The 13,390-nt window shown below is 44.7% G+C and overlaps 2 protein-coding genes across 8 annotated transcripts in view; both read left to right on the forward strand.

The window, feature by feature from the left end:
- The window catches only part of wu:fb13g09 (multidrug resistance-associated protein 5), a 53,849-nt gene that overhangs the window by 26,014 nt on the left and 14,445 nt on the right, over positions 1 to 13,390 (forward strand). For 4 of the 7 annotated variants that reach the window (XM_042340566.1, XM_042340565.1, XM_042340572.1 and 1 more), the window contains 6 exons: positions 2,002 to 2,126; positions 3,009 to 3,081; positions 4,113 to 4,316; positions 6,698 to 6,823; positions 7,583 to 7,694; positions 12,134 to 12,318. In XM_042340566.1, the coding sequence (XP_042196500.1) occupies positions 2,002 to 2,126; positions 3,009 to 3,081; positions 4,113 to 4,316; positions 6,698 to 6,823; positions 7,583 to 7,694; positions 12,134 to 12,318 (825 nt within the window). Of the gene's footprint in view, positions 1 to 480; positions 1,191 to 2,001; positions 2,127 to 3,008; positions 3,082 to 4,112; positions 4,317 to 6,697; positions 6,824 to 7,582; positions 7,695 to 12,133; positions 12,319 to 13,390 lie in introns of those variants that run through there. The other 3 variants (XM_042340569.1, XM_042340570.1, XM_042340568.1) reach the window with 3 other exon arrangements.
- LOC103177371 lies at positions 9,323 to 10,992 on the forward strand. Its single transcript, XM_007891502.2, has 2 exons — positions 9,323 to 9,654; positions 10,361 to 10,992. Exons 1-2 carry the CDS (start codon positions 9,393 to 9,395, stop codon positions 10,729 to 10,731), a joined length of 633 nt encoding a protein of 210 aa, XP_007889693.1. The 5' UTR covers positions 9,323 to 9,392; the 3' UTR covers positions 10,732 to 10,992.

Raw genomic sequence — 13,390 nt, forward strand, 5'->3', positions numbered from 1 at the left:
AGCTCCTTATCACGTCTTCGAGACGTCTCAAAGCGCTTCACAGAATATACTGTAAAGTGAATTGACTAAATATTTTGTGGGCGAAACGCTATATGTAGAGCTGTGGCATGTTTTGTTGAGTTTATAAAAAGAATAAGCCCAAGCTTTTAGAAAACACCACTAAAGGAACAGCAAGCAATAACAGTAATTTGCATTTCAGAAGTTGTTTTGGAGTGGTCACTACTTGAACTGAGAGCCTTGAGAAGCAAGTATCTAAACACCATGCCCTTTGGGTCACTGCATAATGATCATCGAGTCTCCTTATAACCGTGACAAAAAGTAGTTCAACTCAGAGCCAGGGAGGAGGGGAGATGACATGAGGCATTGAGGAAGGTCTTCAGGTGGTGATCTGAACTTGGAAAAGGAGAGTCAAGGCAGAGGGATTGAGGCTGTGAGTTCCAGAGTTTTGAGGCATAGTGGCTGAAAGCACGATCGGCCCTTGTGGAGGGGACAAGGGTCAGGCAGGAGGTTGGAGCCAGCTGAGCGAAGTGGTTGGGTAGAGGAATGGGGTGTAAGCAGAAAGGTAGAGAGGTGTCAGGGCACAAAATGATTTGTACCCAAGTGTGAGGATCTTGAAATTGATCCATCTTACAAAAGGGAACCAGTGGAGCCTGGAGTGATAGGGTTGCAGAGTTTCGTATGGCTGAGGATACGGGTGGAAGAATTTTTAATTATTTGGGTTTGGGAGACTAGCAAGGAGGGCATTGGAAAAATCACAACAGGAGGTGACGACTGAGGACTTTTTGGATGTTGGATTGTTGTCCACAGGTAGCAACTTGCCTCAAAATTTTATTGCAAAATAAAATCAAGCAATTTTGCTAGTGGAATAATGAAACGTACCTCACTGAACTCGGAGCAGAAATACAAATCACCATTAATTAGCCTACGTTTTGAAAATAACCCGTTGCTACAGCTCTACATTAAAGCAGAGGACATTTCAAAAATAAAAGAAGTTGCCCGATTTTTTAATTCTCCAATTGAATTGAGTCTTTTTTTGACCCTCTCTCCCCCCGATCTCGTTTGACATAACCTCTGCACGACCTGACATGTCATAGATAAATTGACTTGTTTTGTCTCCCTACCAGGATTCCACTAATATCACACACAGCTGCTGGGTTCTTAATACAAGCAAGCTACTCCCTGTTTTGTAGGTATAGACAATTTTTCTCGACGTGAAATCCTGTAAAACATGCCTACGATAAGCCCTTGATTTTAGCAAGAGGTTGTGGGTTGTGTGCGAGCCTGTTAAGTGAAGGTTGGCTGGGGTGATTGTCGCTCCTTTTGGGATCCTTGTCTTTAGTGCATTCGTGGTAAATATTAATGGGGATTTTCGTCACTAAACCTGCTGTAAGTCAATGTAATGAATGGACTGTTTAAGCAACAGAAACCACAAAGGGATTTGCAAACGGCAGGTTCTGCAGGTTCCCCGTTGTGTTGGCGGGCCCGGTCAATCTCGATCTCGTGGTCAAAAGAGACTGCTGCCCTCTGACCGTCCGTCCGGCAGGAGATCGTAACTGAATCCTATCCAGGCAGCATTCCTGGAGGTGGGATTCCCGACACTGGTTACCTGCAGAATGAGCAGTTTATATTAAAAAAATCCTTTGGGCCGTTAGCGAATTCGACCCCGTTGTTTGTGCCTACGTTGTGCAATTTTTAACAAGAAGATGTGATGTGTTGCCAAGCTGTTTCTTTTATCTGTTTCTTTCCGTTTGCTTTCACTGAGACACCTGATTATCACGGAGTCAGGGCCTACAATCAGTGCTGATAGTTTTGTATGTTTTTACCTGCAAATGACTTACTTAGTCTTCTCGGTGTTAACTCCTGTTGATTTGCCAGTGTCAGTTAGCAAAGGAATCAGTGTTAAAATTGTTTTAGAGAAAATCAAAGCAAAGAAATAAAACCAGGCACCCTTGCGCCTGGCTGTGTGAGTTTGACCCCCGTTAACTTTGCTTCGTCTTCTAGATGATTCTGCTGAAGGGGAGCATTGCAGTGAGGGGCACCTTTGCTTACGCAGCTCAGCAGGCTTGGATCTTTAATAAGTCCCTGCGCGATAATATCCTATTCGGCAAAGTGTACGAGGAAGAAAGGTAAAAGGTGGCCTTCAGGTGAAAAACTTGAACGTCTTTGACGGGATTTGTGTGGCTTTTTCATCTAGGAACGAAGACCAGGATTTGGCCATTCAACCACATAAGCACAGGCGATCGAGACAGTAAATCTTCAGAGTTCTGTTTCCTTTGCACTAGGGCCCTTAAAATGTTAAATTCAGCGCTGATCTTAGCACAAATAATGTCAGATTTCAGTCAAAAGAGACTCCTGCACTCAGACTGGGATTCTGACCTGGGGCCTTCTGATTTGTATGACTTAGTGCAACACTGGACGGTGTCTTTTTCCTTATTCCAATTCGGCTTTTGTGAAAACTATATTTTTGTCCTTTCATCTCTTTCCTGTGTCTCGTTAAACTCCAGAAGCCAAAGAATCATATGCAGCAACTGGCTCTGTGTATTAGACTATCTGTGTTTTGTATCTCAGTCTTAGTCAGAATTGAGATGGCAGCAATTTGAAGTTAAATTGGGCGTCTCATTACTGTTTCTTTACTTGCTGCGTTCTTCATTTCGGCTGAATGTTTGCAAGGAAAGCCCAGCGGCTTTCTTGCAAATGGAATTTGTGATGACGGACAAAAGACAGGTCTAGACTTGACGTTTCAGCAACAATGTACAGTATAAATGGTGCCATTCATAGCACCACTCACTATTGAGAACCAGAGGAGCCAACAAGGTAACCTTGAACTGGATCAAGGCAATTTAGATAGAAACTCCAAACCCTTTACCGGCAGAATATTTGAAACAACTTTTGATTATAAGAGAGGAATCCACTGAAACAAAAGGACTAGATTTAAATAAGTTTTGCATGTTACTATGTTTGTACGTGACTATGCATATGAGTGAACTGACTCCTTCATTCTTTGCCAGATATAATACAGTGCTGGAGGCTTGCTGTCTGACCTCTGACATCGCAAGCCTGCCTTATGGAGACATGACCGAGGTAAAAAGACTCGTGGCATATATTGTCATTGACAACAAAATATCTTGTTTGTGTGAGAATTAGTAAATTGCTTTTAATAAGCTGAATTCAACCTCACCACTAGCGCAGAATCCTTATTAGCGAGATGTTCAACGACATCGTTGTTTAACGACAACAGCTTGCATCGTTCATGTAGTTTAACGTCTCGGAACACTTTGCAATGCCGGGGTTGGGCGCCAAGCAACAACAACAACAAAATTACATTTGTATAGCGCCTTTCACGTCGGGAGGATGTCCCAAGGCGCTGGTCAGACAGAGTTTCGGACCCGAGCTGAGGGTGGGGGAGGGGGGAAGGCAGTGGGGGAAGCAGGAAGATCAAAAGCACGGTCGAAGAGGAAGGTCTTGAGGTGGATCTTGAAGGTGGTGAAGGCATGGATGGAAGGCCCGCCCGCTGATATGGGGAGAGCAAGGCAGGGGACATGAAGCAGGCCAGAGCCAGCTGACCAGAGGGAGTGAGCAGGATGGTAGGGGGTTAGGAGTTTGGAGAGGTAAGGTAGAGAAAGACCGTGGAGGGCTTTGAAGGTGAGGATCAGGATCTTGAACTGTATCCTCTGTGTGATGGGAAGCCAGTGGAGTTGGGCAAGTTTGGGGGTGATAGGGTCACGGAGCCTGGTGCTGGAGAGGACACAGGCTGCAGAGTTCTGGATGATCTGCAGCCTGTGGAGGGAGGAGAAAGGAAGCAAAGGACAAGGAAGGAAAGGGGAGGGAGGATTGGTGTGGCTGAAGAGGGTTGTTTGATGGTGGGATTTGAAGACAAACCGAGAGTAGGGAGAAGACTGAGGGCAGAGGGAGAGAGTTCCAGAGGTTTGGTAGCTAAAGGCTCGGTGCGAAAGGGGAAGGGGAAAGTGCAGCAAGTCTGAATTAGCTGAGGGATATGGGCAAGCAGAGAAGTGAGGTTACAGAAGATCGCAGAGATAGGGAGGTGGCTCGGACACATACGGTGAGGACCTTGAAAAGCTTTCATTCTTATTGCTGACAAATCTTCCTGCCAGATTGGTGAACAGGGCACCAACCTGAGTGGAGGGCAGAGGCAGAGGATCAGCCTGGCCCGCGCCCTGTACAGCGATCGGAATATCCTCCTCCTGGACGATCCGCTGAGCGCTGTAGACGCCCACGTGGGAGCTCACATGTTCAGCCATGCCATCAAGGAAGGAATGAAAGGGAAGACTGTCCTCTTTGTAACCCATCAACTTCAGGTTAGTACTTGATCAGTTAAACCTCTGTAATAAATCATGAATGGGCCTCTTGTTCCTCAAAACATTCACTTTGTAAGTAAGATATTTTTCTATTCCAAAGAACCTTTGTGTAAGGAATGAAACCCAAGGAGAGACACTCCTTCAGTCAATTCCCTGTTGTCTAGAAATAGAAATTTCAGAACCCAATCATCCCATTGTGAAGACCTTCCTCTTCAACCATACCTACTGTCACCCCACCCACCTCCCCCAGCACGACCCCATGCTCCACCACTGTCAAGTGCTTTGGGACGCTACCCTGGGTGAGGGGCGCTATATAAATGCATGTTGTTTTTGTTGTGCAAGCTACCCAGCCAAACAATCTACATGGATTCCTGAAGTGTTTGGAATCCTGTAGCATATTGGTTAAAGCAGTCACCTCACAAGCAAGAGGACTTTGGTTTGAGTCCCAGGCAGAGCGAAACCTAGGAATGTTTTCTTACTCCACACGCCTCTGTTTACCTAGCCGCAAGTAGGACCCCAGATGTTAGTTGATTGGCATATCGTTTTCTGGGGGTAATAATCCTTTATTAAAAAATAATAATAATAATTTGGTCACTCAATCCACAATTGTTTGTGGGACACTGCTATGCGCAACTGTCTGCTGTGTTTTGCCCGCAAAATATACAGTCAATTCACTTTACAGTAGTACTTTGAGATGTTTCAAAGACCTGATAAGATGCTCTATCAAGTGCAAGGATTATTATTGTATTACCCTAATCCCATTTAGTACAATTCAAAACGGCACAGAATTGGTCTATTAAACTTAATGTGTCCATTGAAACCACATTATGGATAACTTTAAAGAATGTAACTCTTATTGGACACAGAGAGCAATTAATGACAGGGAAGGGTTACCAGGAAGGATGGTAGATCTCACGAAATGGCTTGATACTATAATGGGAAGATGGTAGGGGATGTACTCTGGAAGGATGAGATCAAATAGGCCCCAGGGACTTCTTCATCTGGAATCTCTCCATGATCTTGTATCTTATTTTAGTTACTTCTGTGTCTTTTATAATTTATAATTGTACCTGCAACAATTTGGCCATGTTGTACTGTAGTTTATTTCTACATCAAGGAAGTGCTGTAACTTTCAGTTAGACAGGAACTGTTGCAATGAAGGGAATAACTATCTGGGCATTGTTGTGTTTTGGTTTGATGTAACCAACACAAGAATGGTTGAAATAAAATTTTGTGGAGGGAAAGGGATCGCAGAATAGCAATGGTGGGGGGGGGAATATTGATACTGAAATATATTGGGGATATTTTTTCTGCAAGTGCAAAACATTATATTATAATAATAATCGTTGCATTTGATATGTCGTCTTATGTCTTCGAGACTTCTCAAAGCGCTTCACAGGATATACTTTCCTTCAAAAATAATAATAATAAATTGGTCACTGCAATCCACGACTGTTTGCTATGTGCAATTGGCTGCCATGTTTCAATTCACTTTACGTATATTCTGTGACGCGCTTTGAGACGTCTCGAAGACATGATAAGGCGCTGTATCAAATGCAACGATTATTATACTGTAAAGTAGGTTAGCTGTATATTTTCAGGGCAAAATCACTCAATTATCAGGTGTAAAGGTAATCTGTAAGACATGTAGGTGGATAAGGATACCATAGCTGCAATGCCACCTTGTATGTGAGTTGAAGGTGAGAAAGGGGGAAGTAGGTGGGAAGTAACAGCTGCAGAGTGTGCACAACCTCCTTATGACTGGCTATAGGAATTGCTGGTAGTGCCCTGGGAGCAGACTGCGTGATGCCATGCACAAGCACTGAGCACTGCCTGACTGAAGATAACAACAGCAAATTACATTTGTATAGCCCTTTTCTCATCGGGAAGACGTCCCAAAGCGCTGGACAGTCAAGGATTTGCACCCGAGCTAGGGGTTGGGATCAGGAGGGGTGGAGGGGCAGGAAGGATGGGGATAGGTGGATGACTGAAGGAGTGGTCCAAGAGGAAGATCTTGAGACAGGTCTTGAAGGGAGGTGGGGGGAGGCAAAGGGAATGTGGGATTCAGTTCCAGAGAGTAGGGGCGGAGAGGCTGAAGGCCCGACCGACGATGGTGGGCGGGCAAGGCAGGGAACATGGAACAGGCCAGAATCTGCCAATGGGAGGGAGCAGACAGGCTGGTATGGGGTTAGCAGGTCTCAGAGGTAGGGAGGAGCAAGGCTGTGGAGGACACGATAATCAGAAAAGAGAAAACAATTGAAAAAGTGGACCTACCCGGAGAAATAAAGTTTTCGTTTCACTGAAATAACAAAACTAGACCAAAGGGAGAAGTGGAAAAAAATGAAACACATTTAACTCTGTGTCTTGCTTTTCACTTCCAGTATCTGGAAGATTGTGACGAGGTGCTGTTCATGAGGGATGGCTGCATTGCGGAGCAAGGCACACACGAGGAGCTGATGGCTCTCAACGGAGACTTCGCTGCCCTGCTCAACAGCATGCAGCAAGCTGTAAGTGCAGCCCAGTAAACCGGGACCACAACGGGTTGGGACTTGCCATTGATACGAAAGAGTGGAGTGCTGCTGTATTGTTTTCTCATGGAATATTTTCTCGGGAAATAGCACAAATAGCTAATGAAGCCCAATAGTAAGAATGGGCTTCATTCACTTTTGGTGTATTTAAAATTTACGTTGGAGTCCTGTAGCTCAGTGGTTAGAGCACTCGCCTCTCAAGTGAGAGGACCTGGGTTCAGGGGAAAATGTTGGGCAAGTTTCCTTACTCCACACGCCTGTTTACCTAGCAGTAGGTAGGAACCTGGTTGTTAGTCGTTTGCTGGATCGCTTTTCCGGGGGTAATAATCCCTCAAAAAAAAACAAGAATAATTTGATCACTCAATCCATGGCTGTTTGTGGGACGCTGCTGTGCGCAATTGGCTGCTGCGTTTCGCCCACAAATATACAGCCAATTCACTTTTTACTGTATATTCTGTGAAGCGCTTTGAGACGTCCAGAAGGCATGAAAAGTGCTGCATCAAATGCATGGATTATCATTAATATATAAATATTATTTTATGCATTATGTACTCATATAAGATGTTTCATTGGGAAATGGAGCCCAAGTCTGGTGCCCATGTTCAAGCTTTCTCAAGTCAAGGGTTCGATGGGGCTGCACGCAATTTCCCAAGGTGTTTGGATCCTCACGCCTCTGTACTTTTCAGATTGTCAATGTGAATGTCCTGCACTGTACTAATAGATGGCATTAAATTCTAGAACCTCTTTCGGAAGAACTTAAGAAACCATGACCAGAAGACAGGAAGTAGGCCTGCAAAATCGGTGTCTACAAGCAAATCTGTGACTATTGTGCGTGATAAGAAAGAAGCAGGTATGAGCGATACAGACCCACTTGTACAATGTAAACCACCCTCTTCAACGGGGGACATAGCTAGTATTCTTCTATCTGTGGGTTTAGGATTGATGTTAAGTAAAAGAATTTTACCGTTTTTTTTTTTTCATCCCTCCCGCGCCCCCCCCACCCTGTGTGTTAGTCAGTTCCTGTGTGGTGAAAGGAAGGTCTTCAAGTGAAGGCAGCCAACCTGCTTGCAGTACTTCAGACCAATGTCTGTGTGTGTGTTAAGTTTTACCTTGTAGAATAGTGTGTGGCTCATACTAGGGCCTAATTTATGGCCATTTGTGAAATGACTACTGTTAATACTGAATAGCGATTTCTTCCAATAACTAGGAGACTCGCGGGAGATTTGCTTCAGAGGTGGATTGTGTCGGAATCGAGTTCCCGTGGGTCTGTGTGATGTACTTCCGATTATTTAGACAGTCTTTTTTTTGCACCTTAGCATGACTTGCATTAAAAAGATTGCGATTTAGGACTTGTACAGATCACATGTCCATACGATCTGCAAGCGAGGTGTCTTGTATGCTTGTGTATACCCGTGCCCAACACATACAAGGCTGATCAGCATCGCTGTGTGATCTATAATCCACATAATTGCCTGCAAATAGAAAATTCAGAAATTGGCTTATTTACCAGCATCTTAAAAAGCACGTTTTGCTTTGCTCTGGGACATCCAGTGATGTGAAAATCCAAATCCAATCACTTATTTTTCTGAGAGGAAATGCAAAGGGAACAATGGCAGACACAAGGCTTTTATTAATTCTAGGTGGTCATTTTACTCCTCTCAATATGTTGCCCTTATGTTTGAAGGTTCACAATCCAGGAACCGTGCATACACATGACAATTTGACAAAAAGTATCGGTGAAGGGAGTTTTTTTGATGTGCTTCATGAAACACATAAACCTATGGTCAAGGCTGACTTGGCTTCCAAACCACAGAAGGGTGGGCTGGACAGTGAAGGAGAAGGTGTATTTGGACAAGGCAAAATATTCCCTGAAAGGCTGACTTTCCACAGGTTTCCTCTAATCTATGTTCTTTCTTTGCTAAACTTTGCATCTTTTAGTAAGTCTTGGCTATTCAGCCCCAATGAGGGAGAACAATAGAAAACAATTAAGAATGCTGGAAATTTCTGATTAAGAACTGGAAATGCACATCAGGAAGAGAGAGGGATTAACACTAAACAGCACAACTGTTTTAATTGCATACTTCAACCTAAATGTTAAACTTGTGGAGTCCCTTAGCGTATAAATTAGAAAAATCGGTTTGCGAGGGAGAGGACCGAGGTTTGATTCCTGGACAAGGCGAAACTTTAGACAAGTTTCCTTACTCCACATCCCTACTATGTTTACCCAGTAGTAAATAGGAGCCCGGTTGTTAGTTGATTGACGGATCTCTTTCTGGGGGAAATAATCCCCCCCTCCCCCCCCCCCCCAAAAAAAAAAATCAATCAATCATAATAATCCAAGACTGTTTGTTAGCTATTGCTGTGCGCAAATTGCCTGCCACGTTTCCCCCGTAAAATACACAGTCAATTAACTTTACAGTATATTCTGTGAAATGCTTCAAGACGTCTCAACGACGTGATAAGGCGCTATCTCAAATGCAAGGATTATTATCTTTTTGTGGTAAGAAGGTACCTGCAGTGCATTTCCAGCATTGGGGGAGGGAAGGTAATGCGATATCCACTGTCCACAGATGTTTTAGGAAGTCCTTTCTCATCAGGTCGAGGCTACGGCACAGTAGTGATCCGCAAAGTGGTTTCGGAGGGAGATTTCATGTACCAGGTTAGGGTTTTTGGAAGCAAGTCCAGTGTCATGCTGAAAGGAAGTGAAGTGAGAGTGAGAGGATCGGTACAAAGTTTGCCAGTGATGTCAAATCAGAGGTCTGCGGATTTCAGCCCAGAATTTCTCAAAAGGGAATCAAATGAGAATGCAGGCAAGTGTAACCTAGAGTTAAACAGTAACTCAGTCTTCTCATTCTCTGAAACATTTCCCGATAGTAAGTGGAGCGTTCCTTTTTGGAATCTCTGAAGCTCTGGCCAAAAGTTAGCAAGGAATTCACCGTTACTCGGGGGAACCTGTTACTCCCAACATTAAGAACATAGTTCCTGAACATTAAGGAAAGTAACTAAAACGGGCGAGTTCACGATCCTATAATGGGTATGAAAGCAGCTTCCTGCTGTTAACGGACACGTTACCCGTGGAATGTTTGTAATGGTGACTCAGTGGTACAGTGTGCTGTTGCCCCAAGAGTTATGGATCACTGGGACAAGTTTTGATTCCTCCCCTACCCCCATTACTGACCTCGACCATTCTGCTCCTAAATTGTGCCATGTCAAAGGCACGAAAGGAAAGGAATGGCCCAAGAGCTGGCTGCTGCCTTTTGCCCACAAAATATACAGTTAATCCACTTGACAGTATAACCCGTAAAGCGCTTTGAGACGTCTCGATGACGCGATAAGGCGCTATATCAAATGCAAGGGTTTATTAACATTATTATTGTTATTGCACCACTGGAGGCTTGGGCCTTTAGATCCCTGGTGCTGTCTGGAACAAATGCTGCCATTCAAAACTCATTCCAGACGATCATGTTGTATGCTGACTCTTAACTGCTGATTTTAACAGAGTGAATCTTGTGTTAGCATTAGAAAGCGCGATTGCAACAGAGATGAGAGAGGAAGTGTCAGATCATGAACGGAGCAGAAAGCACCAGGCCACGGAGGGCTGGAAGGTAGAGCCCGAGGACAAGCCGAAAGCCTCTGTGAGCGATAAAAGGTCCGTGGTGACACGGTGGAAGCCACTAGTTGCCCAGATGGATGAGGTCGACATTGAATGGAACCAGGGGGAGCTGAGCTCTCTACTGACGATTAAAACCAGGCAGTTGCAGTCTGAGATGGTGCTAAGTGACAAGTTCATAAGGGAGAAGGAATTTGATGAGCAGCATGAGGGAATATCAGATAACTTATTCAGTCAGAACTTTTTCCCTAAAGAAGAGAAGCAGAGGGGCAAGTGAAAGAGTTGTGTGGTTTATTCTATGACCTGTGTACTTTGCATATCTGGAACCCAATGCAAAAGACTTCCTTTACAAGGCTAACGGCAGATTGATGGGAGTGGTCAAAAGCTTCTTTTGGGTAACTGGGAAGGTTTTATGAACCGATGGTCCATTTAAGGTTGTCGCTTTGTAAAATGCCATCCCTCTTTCAGTAAAGGTAGGATAAGGAGCTCCGAAAACAGCCTTATAAGGAACTCTGCTGTCCTGGCCAACAATCTGCTGTCGCGTTTTGCCCACAAAATACACAGTCACTACACTTTACAACGAATCCTGTGAAGCGCTTTGACACGTCTCAGCGATGCGATAAGATAATTTCCTTCATGGCTGTTTGTGGGACATTTCTGTGCGCAGTTCCCGCGTTTGCCTACGACCCAATGCTACTTCATCACCTTAAAGCAGTGGTTTGGGCACATCACAGTTCGACGCACAACAAAGGTCCCTGTGCGATTGGATTGGGGTTATCTTGTGCCTCTGAACAGTTCAAGCTGAGGTCAGGAAGCATTTCTTCACACTAGGATTGTGAAGGTGTAGAATGTTCTTCCCCCCCCCCCCCCCAGAGAGTTGTAGAGGGGGTATCAATGAGGATGTTTAGAGGAGAACTAGACAGATATTTGCGTGGTAGAGGTATGAAGGTAGTGATCATTTCTTTAATGGCTGATTTAATGGCTGTGCGCGAGTTGTTGGTGGTGGTGGTGGTGGAACAGGCATGCTGGGCTGAATGGCTTCTTCCAGTACCTGTTTTCCAATGTTCCTGCATTGGTCACTGGGGCCATGCTCTGGCTTATCTCTTCCTCTCTGTCACTCGTGGAGTCCTGTAGCTCAGTGGTTAGAGCACTCGCTTTGCAAGTGAGAGACCTGAGTTCAATTCCAGGCAGAGGGCGAAACCTTGGGCAAGTTTCCTTATTCCACACAGAGCCTAATAATAATCCCTCCAAAACCAAAAACAATAATAAATTGGTCATTTTTAATCTACGACTGTTTGTGGGACATTGCTGTGCGCAATTGGCTGCCGCGTTCGCCCACAAATATACAGTCAATTCACTTTACAGTGTGTTCTGTGAAGCGCTTTGGGACGTCCTCCCGACGTGAAAAGCGCTATATCAAATGCAAGGATTATTATTATTATTATCGTGCAGTGTTTCTCTGTCTCGATGGCTCTGAGGTGATGAAATAGCATTGCGCTGTGGCCGACCGTAATGCATCACGGCATTTAAGCACAGATTTGAACTTCTATTTTGGGAACGAAAGTATATGAAATTCAGCGCGGGTTGAACTGGAGAGTGTAGCAGTGCTGCACTGTAATTGTGTGGAAATTCCATTTCAGTTTCCTTGCACTGACCTGTGCCATTCTTTTTGCTACCAGATCAGCTCATGGTCGCCGAAGAGAAAGCTGAGGGCTCTGTGCCCTGGGCTATGTACGGAATTTATATCCAGGCTGCCGGGGGCACTCTTGTCTTACTTGCCAACCTCTTCCTGTTTGTGCTGACGACGGGCAGCATTGCGTTCAGCAACTGGTGGCTCAGCTACTGGATCAAGCAGGGCAGTGGGGTGAGTGGCCTTTCCGTTTCTAAGATTAAATGACATTTGAGTACAATACAAAATTACATTTGTAAAGCGCCTTTCACTTTGGGAGGACGTCCCAAGGCACTGGACAGCGAGGGCTTTGGACCCGAGCTGGGTGGGGGGTGGGATGAAGGAGGATAGATGGCTGAGGGGTAGTAGAGTGGCGGGAAGGCGTGGTCGAAGAGGAGGGTCTTGAGACGTGGGATGGAGTTCCAGAGGATGGGGACAGAGAGGCTGAAGGCCCAACTGCTGATGGTGGGGAGGGCCGGGCGTGGGGTCATGGATCAGGCTAGACTAGAGCCTGTTGAGTGGAGGGATCGGACAGATTTATATGGGGTTAGCAGGTCACAGATGTAGGAAGAATAATAATAATAATAATAATCCTTGCATTTGATATAGCGCTTTTCACGTCAGGAGGACGTCCCAAAGCGCTTCACAGAACACACTGTAAAGTGAATTGACTGTATATTTGTGGGCGAACGCGGCAGCCAATTGCGCACAGCAATGTCCCACAAACAGTCGTAGATTGAAAATGACCAATTTATTATTATTAAAGAAGCAAGACCATAAGCAGGATCCAATTGTCTGAATGCTTACAAAATATGTACGACTTGCAGGATTCTGGAACAGTTACTTTTTACTTAATTATATTCATATCATAGAATCCTACAGCACAGAAGGAGGCCATTCGGCCCATCGTGACCGTGCTGGCTCTTTAAAAGAGCTGTCTAGTTAGTCCTGCTCTTGGCCCATGCCTGGCAAATGTTTTATTTTTGTGTACATCCAATTCCCTTTTGTAAATTAGCATTGAATTGGTTTCCACCACCCTTTCAGTCAGTGTATTACAGATTGTAGCAACTCGCTGCTTAAATTTTTTTGTCCTTATCTCCCCTCTAGTCCTTTTGCCTAATAATCTTTGCATTTCATATATAGCGCGTTATTGCGTCATCGAGGGGGCTCAAAGCACTTAACAAGATGTACTGTCAAGCGGTTTTGACTGTGTATTTTGTGGACGGAATGTCTTATAAAGCTTTGTCGGGTACAACGCTGTATCCAA

The sequence above is a fragment of the Callorhinchus milii genome, unplaced genomic scaffold, assembly GCF_018977255.1.
Source record: "Callorhinchus milii isolate IMCB2004 unplaced genomic scaffold, IMCB_Cmil_1.0 Scaffold15, whole genome shotgun sequence".
NCBI lineage: Eukaryota > Metazoa > Chordata > Chondrichthyes > Chimaeriformes > Callorhinchidae > Callorhinchus > Callorhinchus milii.

What these genes read in the sequence shown, in the direction of transcription:
- LOC103177371 (XM_007891502.2), top strand. Translation starts at nt 9,393, where the DNA reads ATGCGATATCCACTGTCCACAGATGTTTTAGGAAGTCCTTTCTCATCA. An exon ending in GGAATCAAATGAGAATGCAG is followed by an intron (nt 9,655 to 10,360) that starts GCAAGTGTAACC and finishes ATCTTGTGTTAG; the next exon opens with CATTAGAAAGCGCGATTGCA.